A 20,131-nucleotide genomic window follows, 5' to 3' on the forward strand; every position below is an offset into this window, starting at 1 on the left:
TGGGGGTTCCAGGGTGTCTGCATATGGGAGTTCCAGGGTGTCTGGGTATGGGGGTTCCAGGGTGTCATAGGGTTTTTTTCAGGATTTCTGGGGGTTCCAGGGTGTCTGAGTAAGGGGGTTCCAGGGTGTTTGGGCATGGGGGTTCCAGGGTGTCTGAGTAAGGGGGTTCCAGGATGTGAAGGAGGAGAAGATGGAGTGGTGGCCTAGTGGTAACACATCTGTGAAAGTAACTGAGGTGTGGGATTAAATCCCATAAGTGCCAGTATTTTCTCCCTGTCCACTAGATCTTGAGTGGTGGTTTGGACGCTAGTCATTAAGATGAGAGGATAAACTGAGGTCCCTTGTGTAAGTATGCACTTAAAATAACCCACATCTGTGACAAAGAGTAATTCAATACAAGATGGGCAACACCCACACCCACACACAACAATACTGATAAATTTGAATCATTCAACATAATGGCATCATTTTGCAAGAGTTTATTCACACCTGTTTGTAAAGAATCACGATATATTTAATTTAGGGATTCTTTCTGGTATGGCATAACTGTTTAAAACACCAAAGACTGCAGACTAACCAAATTTAAACTGGTATTTCATCTGCTGCCTGAAATCAAGGATTATTTATAATCGTAGTTACTGACACAGTAACTTCAAGTATTCATTCAAAACAATTACATTCAGTTCAGTTTGGTTACTCAAGGAGGCATCACTGTGTTCAGACAAATCCATATAGGCTACACCACATCTGCTTAGCAGACGTCTGACCAGTAGCGTAACCCAACGTGCTTAGGCCTTAAGGGTAAGAAAAAAATCAAGATATTCAAAACAATATTGTAGTAAAATATTCAGTGCTTTCTGTTTTGCATCACAGAACCGTGGCATATAACAGTACTGATAAAATATATATGATGGAGAAGCATGCCCATCTCACATGTTTGGTATATTATTTGGAAGACAACCATTTCTTGATATAAAAGTCTCCAACTCTCCAAGTCATTTATATATAGAGGGTAAAAACTTGAGATTAACATTTTCCCTGATGTACTTATGTTAAAAAAAAAAAAATCAGATCCTGGTCCATCACTGAATACATATAGCTTACTGGTAATGCTGTCAAACACTTTTATCACCAAAAAATAATAAAAAACTGAAAATCATATTCCCATACATTAAGTGAGCTAAACACTTTTGCCTCCAATACACCATTGCTAGAGAATATAGGGTTAAAAAATAAGTCGGTAAACTGCAAATCACAATTATTGGCTCTTGTTTATAAATAACTCATCCTCATATATATATATATATATATACTTAGAAATCTTAAAGAATGCTTAGGAAAAAAAGCACCCTCTCAAATGTAAAACTGATATATTTAATATCATTAAGGGAAAAAATTATAACAGGAATAGGTCTGGTTACATGAGCAAAAATCCCAGCTACGTTAAACCCTGCAAAAGGCAGACATTGTTACAAAGCCCCATGTTGGAAGAAGAAAAAAAAGCTGGTGATGTATCACAAAAAATGATTAGTGTCATGTTTGCATAGGATACAGATAAGAAAATCAGCCCACGTGACTGACTGTAAACCAGGTCACTGGAACACCAGACAGGAGATCCACCAAGAAACTGTCTTGTTGTTGACTTGTGTTCCTGGGCTTCAAGGATTCTGTGTGTTCAGTGCAAGCCTTCCTTGCAGTCTGTCACATGGGCTCTGCTGGTGCTTCATACTGTCAAAGCTTCCTTTTTCTCATGCAAATAAGTGATCTCAAAATCATTTTGAATATGCCTAAATCATCTCACACTTCCAAATGTAACAATCTCACAAATATCACTATATCCATCTCACACTGCTGAATGTGACAATCTCACAAATACGCTGAATATGACTGAATTATCTCACACTGCCAAATGTGATAATCTCACATGTGACAAAAGCCACTTCAAAAAAATATACTGGATATGACTTATCACTGCTAAATTATACAGTGACCTTTGAATAGATAAGCAACTGGTTACCATTTTCTAAAAAAAAGTGTTATTAGACAACTCAAGTTTTCCTGAGAATATTCAAAGGAGAACAGTTTCCTGAGAGTACACAAATAAAGGAGAAGGGGGTGGGGGGTATGCAGGAAATTTCCAGAGAAAAGGAGTATTAGATAAAGTTACAGGAGAACATTGACAAAAAGTATGGTATACAAATCATTACAATATATGTTTTATGTATGCACAATACTGGAGTTCCATCCTTCCCAGATAAATAAAGAAAATGTAAAAAGCCTACACAGATTGCACAACTGCAGACTTATTATCTTTAATGCATGTAAAGTCTTTTAAATAATACAGGTAATAGTTTGATGGAACGTGGCCACTGAAACATAAAATACACACATGCAGTATTTTACAATAGAAGTGTTTTTGAACAGGGTTGGAATTTTACTCCAAAAGGTAAAACAACAACACACACACAATACATGTAATATTTCTTTTCTCTATACACAGCCCAGAAAAAGCTGACTACAAACACCATGTGTTGTAATGAACTGTCCTCACAATTCACTACAAAGTTTATTGCTTTGTTGAACAGTATGAAGCACCAGGATGTCCACTAAAATGTATTAATTCCCATTGACAGCTTCTGAAACAATACAAACAACAGCTTTTTCTATCACCAATCAATACACAAGCCTGTATACAAGGGTGTGTAGGTATATTTGTGTGCTTGCTAGCAATGTACATGCATATATTGGTGTGCCCTGTGCACATGCAGCTTGTGTGTTTGTTATACAAGTATAATGTGAAAATCTGAACAAGATTCCTGGTGTTCTGCACCAAACTACTTTCACTGTCAGGAGTAACTTATGATTTCACCTGATACCAAGACTTTTTTTCTTGTCCACAACATACATAGAAAAGTAAGAAAAACATACACCACGTGAAACATTTTAACAATATATATTTATAATTTTCAATTACAGCAGATGTGGTGTAGCATATAAGTCAGCACACTTTGACATCTCCATGAAACTGTAACTTATCTGCTGTCAAACAATAGCTCTGACTGGACATCTAAACCCAAATGGGTCTTCAGTGTGTCCAAAACAAACTTATTTAATTACACATACTTAACCGTGACCCAACTAGTGCAGACTCCGGCAGGGGTCTGACATTTCTGTCTTGTGCAAACTACTATCCCCCTATGTGGAGAAAACAAAAGTAACTACGGCCGATAACCTCCTGGAAGTAGGTAACCTCCCCTTTGTCCCACTGGCTAGCGCCCTCTTTTTCCAGCAGCCATCATGACTCCTGTTCCTGTGCTCTTCATACGGCTAAGTTTTTTTTTTGTATTTTCTGTCTGTCTGTCGATTCTCTGGCGTTCTTGTTTTTTGTCCAATTATGTCTCCAACCAGGTCACATAATTATGTAGCTCGATTGGGCGATCGCGCTAAAATTAAGGCACGATCGCAATCGATTCGCTGACACTCTAGGCCCTCTACTCCTGGCCCTCTCAACAACGCCTCCTCCACCTGCTCTGGTGACTTCTAGAGGTTTGTTGCCCCACACTCAGGTCAGTGTTGCCTTTAATGTCATTTTTATCGATCAGCGAACGCACTCGACACATTTTCTTGGCCCTGCCAGTTGGCAGTGCATGAGTTGACCTCTATCTCTTTACCCATACCCACAGTTGCACCAATGGAATGTGCCACAATCCCTTTGGGGAAACTACAAAAAAAAAAAGAAGCTTGCCTTGGATCCGCACGCTAGACTGGGCCCTATGTACGATGTGTCTGTGGTGGCAGCCGTGAAATCGGATCACGCGACCCCCCCCCCGCCCCCCCTCGCGGCATGCCTTGACCGTCTCGGATCCAATGGCGACCGAGGCACACAGGGATGCCCTCCCCAGGTGTAGGGAGGAAGGTGGACCACTAGGGGACACTCTCGCCCATACGAGTGCATCCCCCTCCTTGTCTGGAGCGTCCGATCCAAGGGAGGCAACCCCTGCTTCGGCACCCTTGCCAGTGACCGCCGCAGTTATTTCCCTTGCACCGGCACTGCTCCTCGACTACAGTGCAGGTGCGTGCACGGTCCCACCAAGCTATGCGGTGATGACCCCATCTGCCACACCACTGATTGCTGCTGTTTCCCATCCACTAATGGCGTCTCAGCAAGCTGCTCAACCAAACAATCAGCAACTCATCGCTAACTTGCTGCAGCAATTATGCACCACTCTGCTTCCCGGTGCCACACCTTGCGCCTGCACCGCCCCTCGCCCACAGAGCAGGTACGTGCAAGGCCCTTTGAACTTCGGCAGTGCTGGATTCTTCTGCCCCATCGCCTAACTCTGCTGTTACCCAGACTAATATTGGCACTTCCACGTCGGAGTGCCTCTTGATAACTTGATCCTGCCTCTTGGCAGTGCTCGGGCCGATCTTGTCTATCCCTTTATCCATCAACACACAACAGCTGAATGTTGGTCCTCTCGCAGGAGCTATTCGCAAGGTTGGACTGCCGTTCAGCTACAGGGGGATGCACATCCCACGGCAAGCCGACGGACTTGCCACCCCCTCGTCCATGACGCCCATAACACTGGATTACGGCACCGTCATGCCAAATGCCCCGACCGTCTTGCGTCCGATGGTGACCGATTTGGGTTGGGATGCCCACGGCACTAAGGGACATTATAACTGTTCCCCTTGCGGCCGTTTTCGCCTGTGTCGGTTACGGTGGCATTGAACCACGGACTCTCACACGCAGCATGACACTCCTCCCTCTACAGCGAGGACAGGTCGCACCAGGGGATATGTGCTCAAAAGACACCATCCTTTTCGCCGATTATCGGCGCCAAGGGAGGCAACTCCGCATTTGTAACCTAGGCAGTTGACGCTGTAGTTACTTTTGCCGACACAGCACGTCACTCCTGCCCCCCCGTGCTGTCTACCAACGATGTTTTTTCGGTTTCTCATTGGGTCCTGAAGCCCATTCATGGACTTTACACAACTTTGCATAGCAACCGCACCTTTCTTGCTGTTTCTCAGGCTATTGGCCACTGAACTTTGGGGTTCTTCATCCCCCCACACTTGCACACAGTCCTCTGCAGGCAACCAACCCTATTACCATTCTTTTCTTGTTATACACAATAACAGGAAATAAATCACAATATTTCCCCTTCTATTCTTTTTGATTTATTATCAAAATCAACAATCAACAACAAACACAAAAAGAAAAAAAAAGAGTATATATATATATATATATATATATATATATATATATATATATATATATATACACACAGTATCTTGCTACATTTCTACACATTTCTATTTACACTTTTAGATGTGTACTTATCCCTCAGTATACACGTGTGTGCGCTTACGGGATAGGTTCATACGACTTTCATATTAACATGTACAATTTTATTTCTATCTCTTTTCATTGACATCTATTCATTGAGATTCCCTACAGAGCAATATAGGCACACTTGCATTTACGTCATTCTGTTCACAATGCCCAGATCTCTTTGTGTCTACATACTGGCACTTTATTCGTATGTGTATGTACATCTCTTATATATAGGTGCATACACAGATTCCTTTCCATTACGGATTATGCACACTTACCCATTTTCTTGGGTATATCTGTGCACGCTACACATATGCTTATACAGCTGCTTATTTCTCGTGACTCGATCTCTTGTCATGTCATTGGCATATTCCTGACATCATCACTTGAGATGATGGAAATTTATATTCCCTTTGCACATATATGTATTCATTTTCATAAATTCATCCCTACCTTACTTTCGGAGGACGACTGCACTTACAGACAAAACTGCCTCATTCACACCTGAATGTGTGCTCCTTCACATATCAGTAGTGGCTGGTCCTTAGGGACCCACACACACTCCCTTCCCACCCACAGGGCTAAGGATGCCCTATCTTGGTGCATGGAGGGACACGGCAACACAACTCATTTGCCTATAACAATCACCCACAGGGCTAGAGATGCCCTAACCTGGTACAAGGAGGGATGAGGCAGTCCAACTTGGAGGTGCCACTCCAGACACACATGCCCTTCATTCCTTCCAAGTTTTAGAGGGCACAAAAACTGCCCACTGGGCAGGAGACAATCACGCTAAGTCCATCACTTCCACTCCTCACTAGTAGCAGAAGGCCTGGGTAATAATTGTTTTCCTCTACACTAGGGAGAAAGGCATATTGACGATGACGGATGCGTCTCACAAAGCACAACGAACCGTTCATTGCCCACAGGGGCATACCTTTCTGCCCACTCATACCGACACGGCAGATGCCGCATTCGAGCACATTAGTTTGCCCCATCACCTTACTTGAACAGAGATCCAGCATCGATGTCTCAAACAATTGGCGTTTGAAAGCAATTTCTGCACTTGGTCTTCCCTGCCCGATCCTTTCAGCCTCAACACACAACCACTGCTGTGGTTACAGATGGGCATTCCTTCTCAAGCACTGTCTTTCCAATGAGACACTTCCAGGGGTTTCTAGCCTAGGCAGGCTATCCCATCATGGAGCCCCAGCCTTCAGTCAAGGGCCTGTCAGAGGATGACTTTGTTGTCACTTCGGAAGCAAGCACCATGTCTTTCAGACACATGGTTGCACCACAAGACCCCGTCAACTCCTTCCGGCTTCCTTACATTTCAACATAACCTGCATGGTGGACACCTTCATCCCTCAAGCACACAGCAGCTGTTTCCTGATTTACCCATGCTGACTGGTGTCCTCCTAGGACCAGTATATGATAATCGGTCGTGTACGACAATGACCATCAGAACAGCAGAGGAGGCAACTGCTGTCCCGACTATTCGGGCTGGAATTTGATTATACAATCTATAGTAGAGAGTGTTTTGCCCAAGTTGCATCCCCAGTCCCTCGATCAAGAGGGCCTTAGGACTCACCATAGGGACGGATCCCAAAGGCTAGTTAGCCCCCAAGGCTACAGCACTAAGTCCCAGTGCAATTTGACTTCTAGTCTGAGAGACATAGTCAAGGCTACAGCACTAAGTCCCAGTGCAAGTTGACTTCTAGTCTGAGAGACATAGTCCTTCATGAAAGACTAAGCTGCAAATGATTTCCCTTTGCAATTCAGAAACTGCTGATAATACAGCTCTCACTTTACTGTTGGCCATATCAGTGATTTGATGTAAATGGCCAGTACAACACATCTAGAGCCACTTTCCTCCCTGCCCCCGCCCTGCTCCATCCCAGACTTAGTGCGCACCACACACAGCCAGAGGCCTGTCATGGATCCGGTCCCCTTTCTCACTAAAGAACCTTCAGCGAAAAGTTTCCCCATGGAAACCCTCTTCCATTAGGAATTCCACCACAGAATGAGACTCAGTGACCTGCGGGCACATGAAGTGCACTCCCACAGCCTGATCCAACCCAGCCATTGACTGCCGACAACTTTCTGCAGGTTGCTCCAACATGCCACACTCAGGTAGAGAAGCCACCAAGCCTTCCGTATGCCCCTTCGTGATGGTACCTACCTGGGCAGTTACACAGCCCTGTCCCAGAGACACCAGGGACCTCAAGTCTCTTGTTGCCAAATGTCTGCCCTTCTATGCATAGGCAACATGCCAGTGCTGTCTTTTTTTGGCAACAACAGAAAAGTGGCGGGGGGAGCGCCTACTGCCTGTCAGCTCTTGTGGAGGAGCTCTACAGATCTGGCTGTCACGCCTAAGGCAAGCCCAACATGGTGGCCTACCTCTGTCTCGTGTCACAGTTTCCTCCAAACACATATATCACTTCCACTATTGGCCCCACAACCGATGTGGAATCATCAGATCAAACCACATGTGCACCTCCTTGCATTGACGCTCAACCGCGCTCAAGTGAGACAACCCTATAGGGAATGTGTTTCCTTCCTTTCCTTTGATTCAAAGGGCTCTCAGTAAAGTGTGGATTCAACACACCGACCCGGTTTTCTTTGTGCTACATTTATCAGCACAGCTGTGATCCACAGACCTCTCCCACAATACAGCTGCAGACCTCAGTCTTCTTTGCCCGCACCAATATCCTTAGGTGACACAGTACACTCTACCTCCATCGAATTCTACTTGAGGGACATCTAGCGCACTGGCGATAGAACAGAAGGATTGAGACTTGATGCCTCCTCTGCCAGAGCACATGAAGTCAGAGCATGGTCCTCTTCTCTTGCCTTAGCGCACTCAACACGGCTGCAAGACATCATGGATGCTGCCTACTGGAAAAACCCTGCCACCTTCATCGACTTCTACCTGAGAGACGTCACACGCCTGCGGGATGATGGCTCAAGAGGCATCGCTTCTGTGGTAGTTGCACAACAGGCCATCACAGCACACAGACAGTAGAACAGGCGAGCCCTCCACCTTGTCGCACTATTCTGCACTAGCTGGGTCACGGTTAAGTATGTGTAATTAAAAGGAAATTTTCTATCTAAAATTATGTTTAAATAACATACTTACCGTGACCCAAATTTAAGACCCTCCCGTCCTCCCCGCTTCCTGTTCTCCCTGCTCACTGCATTGGTGATGGCATATTGCCGTCAAAAGAGGGCGCTAGCCAGTGGGACAAAGTGGAGGTTACCTACTTCCGGGAGGTTATCGGCCGTAGTTGCTCTCTTTTTCTCCGCATAGGCGGATAGTAGTTTGCACAGGACAGGAATGTCAGACCCCTGCCGGAGTCTGCACTAGTTGGGTCACGGTAAGTATGTTATTTAAATGTAATTTTAGATAGAAAATTTCCTTTCTGTCTGTGATATACATCATTGAAATTTATAAATCCAGATCACAGCCAGAGCAACCTAAATCCTGATAATATATGCATATCAAAATTGCATGAATTTATACCATAACAATGAGATTTTTCAGATCCAAAAGAAACATGTTAAAAAAATGATTAAGAAGGAAAAAAAAAAAAGAGAAGTACTTGAGTATGACAGGCGCAACAGCCCAGTGGTTTGAGCAGTGGGCTTTCAATCTGAGGGTCCTGGGCTCAAATCCTGGTCATGACGCTTGGTGGGTAAAGGGCAGAGATATTTCTCATCTCCCAGGTCATGAGATGTGAACACCTAGAACCTGAACCCCCTTCGTGTATATATGCATGCAGAAGATCAAATACGTTCAATAAAGATCCAGTCATTCCTATCAGTTTTTGGTGGGTTATGGAAACATACCTGGCATACACCCCCCTCCCCCTCTCCTCCCCACTCAAAAGGAGTATGACTGCTAACATGGCAGGGATAAAATCAGTCACACACGCTAAAGCCCACTTGTGTTTCTGAGTGAATGTGGGGGTCCATGAATGAAGACAAAGAAGAAAAGTATAACTTACTAGAATTTGGAACAAACTTTATGGAAGAGCTGAATATTCAGAAGCGTGATTGTCCCTTCTTTGGTCCGTCTCCTAGGAACTCATGGCCAAGACCGTTGCCACACTTTCCACAAGAAACCTATCAAACAGCATTCATTATTTCAAGTGGAACATCACATAAAACATCAAATTTTATCATTAAGTTTCCTTGGACATCTTTCTTTTTTTGTGTGTGATCAGTCTTCTGTTTTCTTGCTATGGGTCTCTCAAGGTCTGACAAGTGGATGTGAAAGTAAATAAAAGAAACGCTTGGAAATTATGCTAAACTGCTTCTTCATAAAACTGAAAGAACAACTTTATAGATCACTTTTTTTTTCCTTTATACTATGATTTGCTACATTTTTCATACACCGGAATTAGTCACCATGCATTACCCGTGTTTTAAAGAGCTGTACATTGTGCTGAACTATCTCTTGATGCCTTGTACACAGTTTGATGGTGATATAAGAACATTTTTTGGAATGAAAAATCTTGCACATGCCCTTTCACAGGAGTAAAGATCAATACCATAAAGCCTAATAATCTGATTCATCAATCAGTTCAACACATTTCAACAAATTCATGCCACTTATTTTAATACATCCAAAATCATTTTTACCCATTAACTATCTGTACATGTATGATTAACACTACCTTCAAAGCTGTATCAGATTCTGGCCGCTTGCTGACACTGTCGGTGTGGATGGTCTCGGTAAAGGCTGGCCATGGAGAAGAATGCTCATATTTGCTCTTACTGCTGAACAGCTCGTAGCCACACTTTGCACAGACATAGTGGCCTGTAAACATTGAGAATAATAAATTATAACATTGATAAATGTGTTTGCTTCTTTGTTTGTTTCTTTGTGTGTGTGTGTGTGTGTGTGTGTGTGTGTGTGTGTGTGTGTGTGTATGCACATACCCAAGATATTCAAGAAAAATAACATTCTCATAGGATTTGAAAACTATTAATTAGTAAGATCAATAAAATGCATGCTTTTTTCTTTGTCATTTTGTTCAAAATGCATTATTTGTAATGCTACATTATCAAAATCACATATAACTATGTAGCTGATTTCTACCTTAACACAAATTCAGATCCTGGGAAGAAGAAAGTGACTGAATCATAGATGCTAAGTAAGGTTGCACTGACATCATGATTGTTATCTCTTTTCCAAGAGCTACTTGTATTTCCCTAATAATTTCAACAGTCTGTTTCATACAGTAGAAAATGCTCTTCTGGGCAACTTTCAGTGGATATTTCATCATAATCAAATAAAAAAAAACATACCGATGAGAAGGTAATAATTATAAAACTGGAGTCTCAGACTGCAACTTCGGCATGTGTCAAATATTAGCTCTACATGTATGTTTAGCCTTGAATAATCTTTTGCAGCTTGTATAGTGTTGTCCAATGCAAGGAGAAGGCACTTATACCACCTACACCCTGACAGCACCAGCAATGCCCCTGTCCATTGTGCCACGGACAATTAAAAGCCCGGACTGGACCTATCAGCCATTTATGAACTCATGCTCATCTTTGCTTGCACAGGGGAAACAACCATACAGAGAGTTGTCCAACAAGGTACCTTTGTTGTTGTTGTAAGAAACAAAGCATATAATTGTAAAATGATCTTGACTGGATCTTCTAAATTCTAGTACACATACTGAAATGTAGGGACCCTGACTATTGCTGTGTGGTTTGTGAGAGAGTGGAACACAGTTCCTTCAAACTGATGTTCTTGGAATCAGTCTTCAGGCTGTGTCAAATAAAGCTAACAATATGTGTACCTGTTTGCATTGATTAAGACTGATGTCAACAAAGTCCTCTGGATGGTAATGGTAATAGCCAGGAAGTTAAGTTGTCAAAGAAGCGACTGTCTTGAGATAATAGTCCGCTGGTCCTGCATCTCCTTCCCTATAACACCATGTAGGGCTCGATCGATCAAACATAAGATGCGGGTAACTGATAAACAAACCTGTTTCAAAGTGACCGGTAGTGTTCTCCCGAAAACCACCCTCAAAACGACGTACCATGGCGCAGGAAGTGTGTAGGTTCAAGCTTGAAAATGAAATGACACCAACGGTGATCAACCCGAGCTGCTACTCTATCATATCAATATGAAGGCCTTTAGGCCTGTAAGGCCTTTTGCCCACTTGAAATGGGGGGAAGCGAGAGCCCCCATAAATGTATAGAGAGATTTCTATAATCTAATAGTGCGCAATGCTTATTAAAGAATATTTAAATGAGTTTTGCATTTTAATTTTTGTAAGTAAGTGTCTGAACTAAAAAGTTTTTGAAAGTAAGTGTCTGAACTCAAATGGCTGCAAGAATAACATTAGCAAGCTGTGCCTTTAATTTTTTTCTCACATCGTCACAAAATGCTACGGCAGATCCCCTCAGCTGGGTATCACAATGACGTGATTATTGCGGGCCCTCAACAGACACCAAAACAAAACCTAAATACCTTCCCAAATTGGTGTCAATTCATCACCATCATCATCCAGTTGACGGCCACAATCGTCATGTCGATTACTCTGCCGCGATTAGAGGGTTGCGTGGAGATAGAGATGCTGTCGTATAGAAAAGATAAAGAACTAGACAGATGAGAAAAAAAGAAAGAAAAAAAGAAAGAAAAAAAGTTAACTTTACGCATACTCTATGTGGGTTTCATCAGCAGACTACTAGCCTACTTTTCGCTCTTCACCCTCTCAGTGGCTGGCTGATCCCAGTCCTCCAGAACGGATGGCTTGCCCCCCCAAAATTAAAACATCAAAATTACAAGCTTGGCTAAATCGATGTAATAACGGACGTAGGTAACTGATAAACAAACCTGTTTCAAAATGACTACGGTAGTGTTCTCCCGAAAACCACCCACAAAACGACATGTTCCAGCGCAGACAATGACTCAACTGGTGTTTTTATGGTTATGAAACATCTGCAATGGCCTTGCACGGATGTTTTAAATTAGAGTTGTCTTTCCTTGGACAGAAGCGAAAGTTGGTGGTTGGGTCGCTCCAGCTGTCCCCAGTGGGGTCCGATGCACCAATCGAGCCTACGGACTCAAGGCTAGCCTTGGTCGCAAGGCCAGCCTACGGTCGGCAAAATCGCAATGCACGAACCCAGACTTGGGTTAGGCTTTTGACTAAAAGGTAGCCTAAACAGCTCCGATTTAGGCTGCCGATTTCGCTAGCCTACGCGAGAAGGCTTAAGCCTACTGCTTTTCAAAATGGCCGCAATATACTATGTTCTGCGACGTCGTCGTCAGAGAATTCGCCCAGGCCGCATTTTTCGCGACCGCAATAACCCATTGGATTCTTTTTCCAACACAAAAATACGGAAGAAGTTTCGTTTTGAGCGGGAAGCCATTTTCGCTCTTGTCGATCAGTTAGAAGAGGACTTGCGCTACGACGTGCCACGTCAAGGATCCCTGACACCAAAGAGAACGCGAATTCGAGTTCGTAAACAGAAAAAACTTCCACTCGATCAACGTTCAGGTAAGCAACTTCACGTATCAAGCATAGTCCCGTTACTCTCTGTGTGTGTGTGTGTGTGTGTGTTTGTGTGAGACGATCAATGTGTAATGTGTGTGTGTGTGTGTGTGTGTGCACATCAGTGTGTGTGTTTGTGTGTGTGTGTGTTTGTGTGAGACGATCAATGTGTAGTGTGTGTGTGTGTGTGTGTGTGTGCACATCAATGTGTGTGTGTGTGTGTTTGTGTTTGTGTGAGACGATCAATGTGTAGTGTGTGTGTGTGTGTGTGTTTGTGTGAGACGATCAATGTGTAGTGTGTGTGTGTGTGTGTGTGTGTGTGTGTGTATGTGCACATCAATGTGTGTGTGCGTCTGTGTGTGTGTGTGTTTGTGTGTGTGTGTGTGTGTGTGACGATCAATGTGTAGTGTGTGTGTGTGCACATCAATGTGTGTGTGTGTGTGTGTGTGTAGGGAGGGGGGATTTGTATTCCTTATTCTTTTTTTAAACTCTGTTGTGCATGGAATGCCCTATTGGCTATGGCCTACAGGATACTCCGGCACACAGAAGAGGGTTCAGAAACACTTTTGACTAAACTATTACTATAGCCAACAAGGTGTTCAAAACATAGTGTCATAAACCTACATAATCTTTAGCACCAAGTGCCTTGTTGGCCATAGTAATAATATGGCCAAGTATGTGTTCAAATCATACAATATGTCAAAAGTTAACCTTTCTAATCTTGTAGCAAGTTGTTCAAGAATTGCCTTGTTGGCCAAAATGTTTGCATGTACAGTGGTTTGCACTTGTGTATTGACAACAGGGCATTTCATGCACAAGTGGGTTCTGGGTGTTTATAGTGTTAAACTTTAACCCCTTTTAGTTCTGTATAACCTTGTACACCATCTAATGTTTAGAACAACTTGCTGGCTATGCTGTAGCATGGACAACAGGGTGTTCTATGCATGAGGTTTAACAGAGACCCTGTTCTATTTCTTTCAATCTTTTTCTTTATTATAAATAAAATGGAACAGCATTAACCCTCATGCATGGAACGACTTGTTCGCCCAAGAGGGTTAAGCCTCAAGGGCTTCAATTACACCGCCCTTCCATATATGGTTTACTAGACACTTAGTGACTTACAATTTACAGTGTACATATTTTTAGATGTTCTTCTTCATTATGTTTCACAGCCTGTTCTGACTGAGAGAGCCAGGCTGACAGCTGGGAAGGAAACCCGCAGGAGGATTATTGATGAGAATTTTTAGTCAATGTAAGTAAAATTTTGGAATTGATATATTATAACTAACCACTCCCAATGTATGTCTCGAGAAATGAGCACCTCTCCATTTTCACACACAGCCATCTACAGACACATGCACACATTGTACACACAAGTCCATGAACACTCACATTCAGTGTTTCTCTCTCTCTCTCTCTCTCTCTCTCTCTCTCTCTCTCTCTCTCACACACACACACACACAGTGACACACATATGCCCAAAGCCAGCTTTATGCAAATCAACAGGTTCTTCATTGTCATGAAATAGTACAAAGCCTGAGGACCATATTTGAAAACAAAACAAAACACGATGCATTGATGAGATGTTAAACCCGTAATGAAAAACATGTTAATTGTTGAGTTCAGTCACTCAGTATGAACAAATCATAAAGTGCTTGAACTGAAACCTCTAACAGTAGATTCTTGGGGTGTCATGATTAAGCTAAGAACATTTTAAAATTTTTTATGTTATCACTCTGCAAGAAAAAAACACCAGAAAAAACCTATCATTTCTACATCACATACAAAATGCAATATCCACCCATCTAACACAACTACAAACAGCCCCTGTACAACTAGCCCGAACCATCAAACACCTAGCCAGCCTACCTATTTTCCTCATCAACGAACATAAAACTATATTTAATACTCATTAACCATTCAAAGAATCATCTGCAACTGAGGGCTGAAGAGACTCGAGCTGAGCTATCTGGAGTTCTAATTTCCTGAATTCTAGTTTTGTTTTCTTCTGCTGCAGTATAACTAGTGTTGTCTGTTCTTTATTCTTTTGTATCTGAGTTTTCAAAAACTGTTTATTTAACTCTGTTTCAGATTCCTCAGATGGATCTGACTGCTGGGATGGGTGCTTCCGCTTCTTACTGGTTCTTGGAGGATCCTGTGGAAGGCTGGTGGATGTGGAGGAAGATGAAGAAGGGGCCCGTGATGTAGAAGGCTGCGGTGTTGGGAATGAAGACTCTTGGACCTTCCTACTATTAGGGGTATTAGATTGCGAAGAGCATGTGGCGACTGGTGTGCACATGAATGGTATTGGACTGACTGCACAGGTTTGTCCACCATCATCCTCGGTGTCCAGGTCTGGCAACATGACAACACTGGGTCCAGGCTCTGAAACAAAAAACATGAATGCAATACTTTATCAACCGGGATGACATGACAATGACAGGGTTAACTTATGACATCAAGTGAAGTATACTGTATAGTAATTATAAGTATTTAAAATTTCAACCCCTCACTGCCGTTTTTGCTCAGGCTGACATAAGCGAAGTATAGCATTTCAACACGTGTTAACCCTGTTATGTATGTAGCACAAATAGTTCAACCACAGGTGAAAACATCAAAATAAAACAAAAATGGGGTACCTTATTAAAAAAACCAAAAAAAATAAAAACTTTGTTCACTTTTCCATTGAAAATTTAATTTTTTTACAAGTTAGAAAATCATTGCAAGTGATATATTGTAAGACTTCAGAAGCAACAAAATGCAGCTGTATTTGGACAAAGAAATGGTACCAGCACTAGTAGCAAGCTGCAGTGGTCTCTCTGTCTTGCATTCCTGTCAAAATTCTGGGGGCTCCAGTAGGATCTCCATGCATAAAAGGATTTACTGCAATTTTCAGTGTAGCTTAAGCCAAGGTGTATTAATGAATGCCAGAAAAATGTTAATTGGAGGTAGAAGCTTCAGTTGTGCAGTTTCTTGAGTGTCAGCAGTTCCATTTGTACATTACTGCAAGAATGAATTAAACGTCTCATGCATATGCCCAGCTGGCCATGCAAACATCATGACCAACAGGGCATTCATGCACAAGAAGGTCAATGCTGAAGAAAATTTTACTGTCAGGTAAAAAAAGAGGTATATTTACCTAGTGGTACACTTATGTTGTGGACAGTTGTTTCATAACTTTCTTGTGCAGAGGTAACAGTAGCTGATCTGCATGGCTGTTTTGTCACTGTAAAAGAAAAAATAGAGTATATTTACACATGGCTTGCACCAACAGAATAGATCATGCCTGATGTGTTTACACTACATTACAACACAAAGAACAAAGATATAAATGCAAATTACTTTCCAAAAATGTATACTTCAAAGGTAATTTCATGGAAAAATCACAAAAATTGTCTTGTCTATATACCATGGTTTATTAGTTTATGAAGGTAATTACTCAGCAAAAGTAGAAAATTACTGTTTCATAACATCACAGTTTTGTATAAAAGCTTTAGCAATGGTGTATAAATTATTATAATGTTTGTATGTGTTTTTTAACTTCACCCTATTGGGCATGGATCACCCTGCTGACCATGCTGATCAGCTGAATGTCCCAGGCATGAGTGTTAGTCAAGTGTTGTAAATAACTTGCCTGGTGGTAATGGAGTTGATGACACAGCTATGACAGATACATCTGTAAAACAAAAAATAAATTCTGTAATACAACATGAGGCTCAAACTAAGTACAATGTACTCTCTCTCTCTCTCTCTCTCTCTCTCTCTCTCTCCCGTGCACACATTCTTAAAGAAGTGCTGTCTATTGCCTCGCATTTCATGTTGAAAAAAAAAGAAAAAAAGAAAAAAAAGCTAGCTTTTAAACCCCCCCAACTTTTTAGGCCACTTAATTTGATAATGACATGAAGCTGAGTTCAGTCGTTAGGCTCTATCTTTCTGTCGTTGCTTATTCAATTATTGGCTAGGATATTCCAGTATAATTTTTAAACTGTATCTTACCAGCGGTGTTATCAGCTTGGTCCTGTGAGTATGTGTCAAGTTCATCAGCACCTTCAAAGAAGAGAACCATTTTTGAATAAATCTTTTTTTTTTTTCAAAATGAAAAAAACATTTTTTTTTTTTAATAATACTATTCCAAACAATGAGATAAGGCCCTATAGTGAGCTTTCAGTTTCAGCCTACTCAGGACTTGAATTAGTGGAAATGTAATTGACTCAGCAAAACAATGTAATGTATATAATATTCAGTGTAATCTAATGAAAGATTTCGGCACATTTTCCTTTGACCTTGTTTCAAGTTTGGGTGTCACTTCATAAAAGTTGATACATTTTACCACTATGAATGGATAAATTGAAATTAACCCTCTTAATCATAGAATGGCCATGACCAACTGGGTGTTGTATGGTTGAGTGTGAAAACCATAATCAAGCATACAGATCCACATATAAGTTATAAGTTATAACAGCAGTTGCAATTTTAGTTTGATTAGCGTCTGTGACTGAATGCTCAATGTAAGGCCTTATCCCATAAATGGCAAAAATGAAAAGTTTACTTTGCAAAAGTAAAAGTAAGTCTGCAGGGCAAATGTGTCTGACCAAGGAAAATAAAGTGGCCAAAGCAATCTACACAAACCTTCACAAACTGCTTACATGCCTTCAAGTTGAAGCCTCTTTAAAATTTACTTCATACTGTTCATCTTTCAAGTATAATGTAGATTTTTGAAGTTTTTCACATGACATGATCCTTTGACAGTAATACAAACTGAACAGCATGAACTGTGCATGAAAATTGCAGTGATGCTAATTAATACATAAATAACCTTTTCTATCATTCTTTCAGTGAGATGCTGAGATATAATACCAATATCAGTGCCAAATCTTATTTGTTATACACACAGAAACACACACACACACTCTCTCTCTCACACACACACAGTGACACACACAGTGACACACACACACACACACACACACACACACACACACACACACAAGATTTTACTTCTTGTTTTTACAGAGTAAAACTAAATGCACTTCGTTCAAAATTCAATAAAAGTCTCAAGGGTGTCTGTGGTAAATCTCAATGTTTTACAACATATCATTTACTTTTTGATTGTCAATATTTTAAGAAGCAATTAAAAAGACTTACTGTTAAAAACTCTGACTGCATTGTCCATTCATTTCCACTATTTCTCAAGGCGATTCATATGCTTATGAATAGTAGAATTGGTTCCTTTTTGTAATGTTTGCTATTAATTCTTTTTATATGTTTTTATTTATATTGTTCTTGTTAATTATTAATTTTATGTTTAAATGTATTCTTTACTCTTCACACATACTCACACACACATACTCACGCACGCACAGACACACACAACCACAAACACATGTACACGTGCACAAACACACACACACACACACACACACACACACACACACTATAGAAACATACAGTCACATTGTCACACACACATACACACACACTGAAACACACATCCACACACACACACATGCGCGCGTGCACTCACACACACACACACACACAAACATTCGCTTATGAAAATCGCATTGGTTCGTTTTTGTAATGTTTGCTGCTAGTTCTTTATTATTATTTTTATTTTTACTCTACTTGTTAATTATTAATACATGTATTCTTTCTTCTACACACACACACACACACACACACACACACACACACACACACACACACATTTAATTTATACACAGTTGTACTGACACAAAGACATGCACTTATATATACACACGCAAACGCTCGCTCAAATGCATGCATGTATTCACACGCAACTTACATTTCACTTCCATCCACCGCCCCTTTGTCTAATATCACCTACCTGTGAAAAGACGTAAAACTTAAAGAAAGTACACACACACACACACTAAAAAAAAAAAGCAACTCACCGTCTACACCAGTTCTCAAAAATGAGCTCCCAAGGAGCTGATCGAGTAACTCCTCAAATGGTACTCGAGGAGGTGGTGGTCCTCCCGGTTCCTGTGGCCACCTTCTTCTTGTTGTAGGCCTCTTTGAGGTCCTTCCAACGCTTTTTACAAGCGTCAGCGTCCCTGTTGTGGCCTCCAACAGCGTTGACTCGATCCGCGATTTTCTGCCAGACCGCTCTCTTTTTTTTAATAGTGGTGCCAGCCTGAAAACGCGAATTTATCACTGCGTGCTCTGTAGCGACCTCCTCCAAAAGGATATGTGTCTCACAATCGGAGAAGTTAGGGCGCTTCTTTTTTGTTTCCATTGTGATGATCTGCGACGCGAATGAAGCACCAACAACAAAAACACGCAGGAAAGAGGCAACGGTGCTCGGGCATGCGCACAGCGCAAAATTCCGAGGGATGCCCGGGAATCCCAGACACAAGAATGCATGACGTCATTGCACTGGCTGGCAGGCTTTTGACTTCGTTGTCTCGACCAGTGTCTGAGTCCATGCATAAGAAACTGGCGGCGACTTAGGCTAAAGCCAACAAAGTCAAAAGCCTTGCCTCAAGGCTAGCCTACGGTCAGGCTCGATTGGTGCATTGGACCCCAGGCTGGCAGGTGCGGCCTGTCCCCGTCATGCCTGCCTCCAGGCTGCGGCGCCACGTATTTCTGGGATTACCTCTTTTCCTTTACCCTTGCGTGTCCCAGGTGATAGTTTACTTTGTACTGTTGGATGCAGCTAGGCTTATGGAATGAGTGGCCAGTCCATCTCCACTGAGCGTCTTTGGAGGCTTCTGCAGGCCGCTGTCTTGTTCTCTTCCATATTTCTTTATTTGGGATTTTCTCTGACCAGTGAATCCAAAAGAATCCTTCTGAGGCAGGTGATGACCAAAGTCTGGATTCTCTTTATGTCGGTGATAGTGATTCTCCAGGTCTCTGCTCCATAGAGCAGGACAGGTTTCACTGTGACAGTGTTAAGATCCTAATCTTAACGTTGATTGTGAGATCTCAGGATCCCCAGTCTCCAGTTGATGGAAAGCCCACCCTTGCTTTGTCAATGCAGGTTTCTATGTCAGTTACACCCTGCTTGTCGATGCTGCTGCCAAGGTGTTTAAAACTTCACCTCTTTTAGTGTCTTGCCTTCCAGCCTGATGTGTGTTAATTATGAGGATCTTGCACTTCCCACTGTGGATAGTGAGACCCTGTGTGACAGATTTCATTTGGAATGTATTCCACACTGAACGAGCTTCAAGGGTGAAGGAAAAATCATTAGTACATTTCTGGTCGCACAGATCTCATTTCATCAAGGATCAGTTCAGGTTAACAATGGCTTGCAGCT

General features: G+C 42.0%; 2 protein-coding genes and 1 long non-coding RNA gene across 4 annotated transcripts; 1 reads left to right on the top strand and 2 right to left on the bottom strand.

Moving 5' to 3' along the window:
* Window positions 1-464: 464 nt before the first annotated feature.
* LOC143281166 (methionine-R-sulfoxide reductase B1-like) lies at window positions 465-12,315 on the bottom strand. The gene is made up of 4 exons (XM_076586196.1): window positions 12,195-12,315; window positions 10,018-10,160; window positions 9,346-9,463; window positions 465-2,636 (listed from the first exon to the last, which is right to left on the bottom strand). The coding sequence occupies exons 1-4, from the start codon at window positions 12,247-12,249 to the stop codon at window positions 2,617-2,619; spliced, it is 336 nt and encodes a 111-aa protein (XP_076442311.1). The 5' UTR covers window positions 12,250-12,315; the 3' UTR covers window positions 465-2,616.
* Window positions 12,316-12,641: 326 nt separating this feature from the next.
* On the top strand, window positions 12,642-15,918 carry LOC143281181 (uncharacterized). The gene is made up of 3 exons (XR_013055106.1): window positions 12,642-12,858; window positions 14,025-14,104; window positions 14,944-15,918. It is a non-coding gene; the product is annotated as an uncharacterized LOC143281181 (long non-coding RNA).
* On the bottom strand, window positions 14,126-19,393 carry LOC143281138 (uncharacterized). 2 transcript variants are annotated; one of them, XM_076586140.1, is made up of 4 exons: window positions 16,849-16,918; window positions 16,487-16,528; window positions 15,992-16,078; window positions 14,126-15,237 (listed from the first exon to the last, which is right to left on the bottom strand). In XM_076586140.1, exons 1-4 carry the CDS (start codon window positions 16,916-16,918, stop codon window positions 14,765-14,767), a joined length of 672 nt encoding a protein of 223 aa, XP_076442255.1. In that variant the 3' UTR covers window positions 14,126-14,764. The 2 variants fall into 2 exon arrangements, 1 of the variants encoding a protein (XP_076442255.1); XR_013055100.1 differs by lacking the exon at window positions 14,126-15,237 and adding an exon at window positions 18,768-19,393 and having other exon boundaries at window positions 16,849-16,899.
* Between the last annotated feature and the right edge of the window lie 738 nt (window positions 19,394-20,131).

The sequence above is a fragment of the Babylonia areolata genome, chromosome 1 (assembly GCF_041734735.1).
Source record: "Babylonia areolata isolate BAREFJ2019XMU chromosome 1, ASM4173473v1, whole genome shotgun sequence".
Lineage (NCBI taxonomy): Eukaryota > Metazoa > Mollusca > Gastropoda > Neogastropoda > Buccinidae > Babylonia > Babylonia areolata.

Excerpts from the sequence above, each read along its gene's own strand:
- LOC143281138 (XM_076586140.1), bottom strand. The coding sequence starts at position 16,918 with ATGGTTCTCTTCTTTGAAGGTGCTGATGAACTTGACACATACTCACAG. Across the intron at positions 16,079-16,486 it reads ATCAACTCCATTACCACCAG|TGACAAAACAGCCATGCAGA; the intron begins GCAAGTTATTTA and ends TTTCTTTTACAG. Across the intron at positions 15,238-15,991 it reads CAACATAAGTGTACCACTAG|AGCCTGGACCCAGTGTTGTC; the intron begins GTAAATATACCT and ends TTTTTGTTTCAG.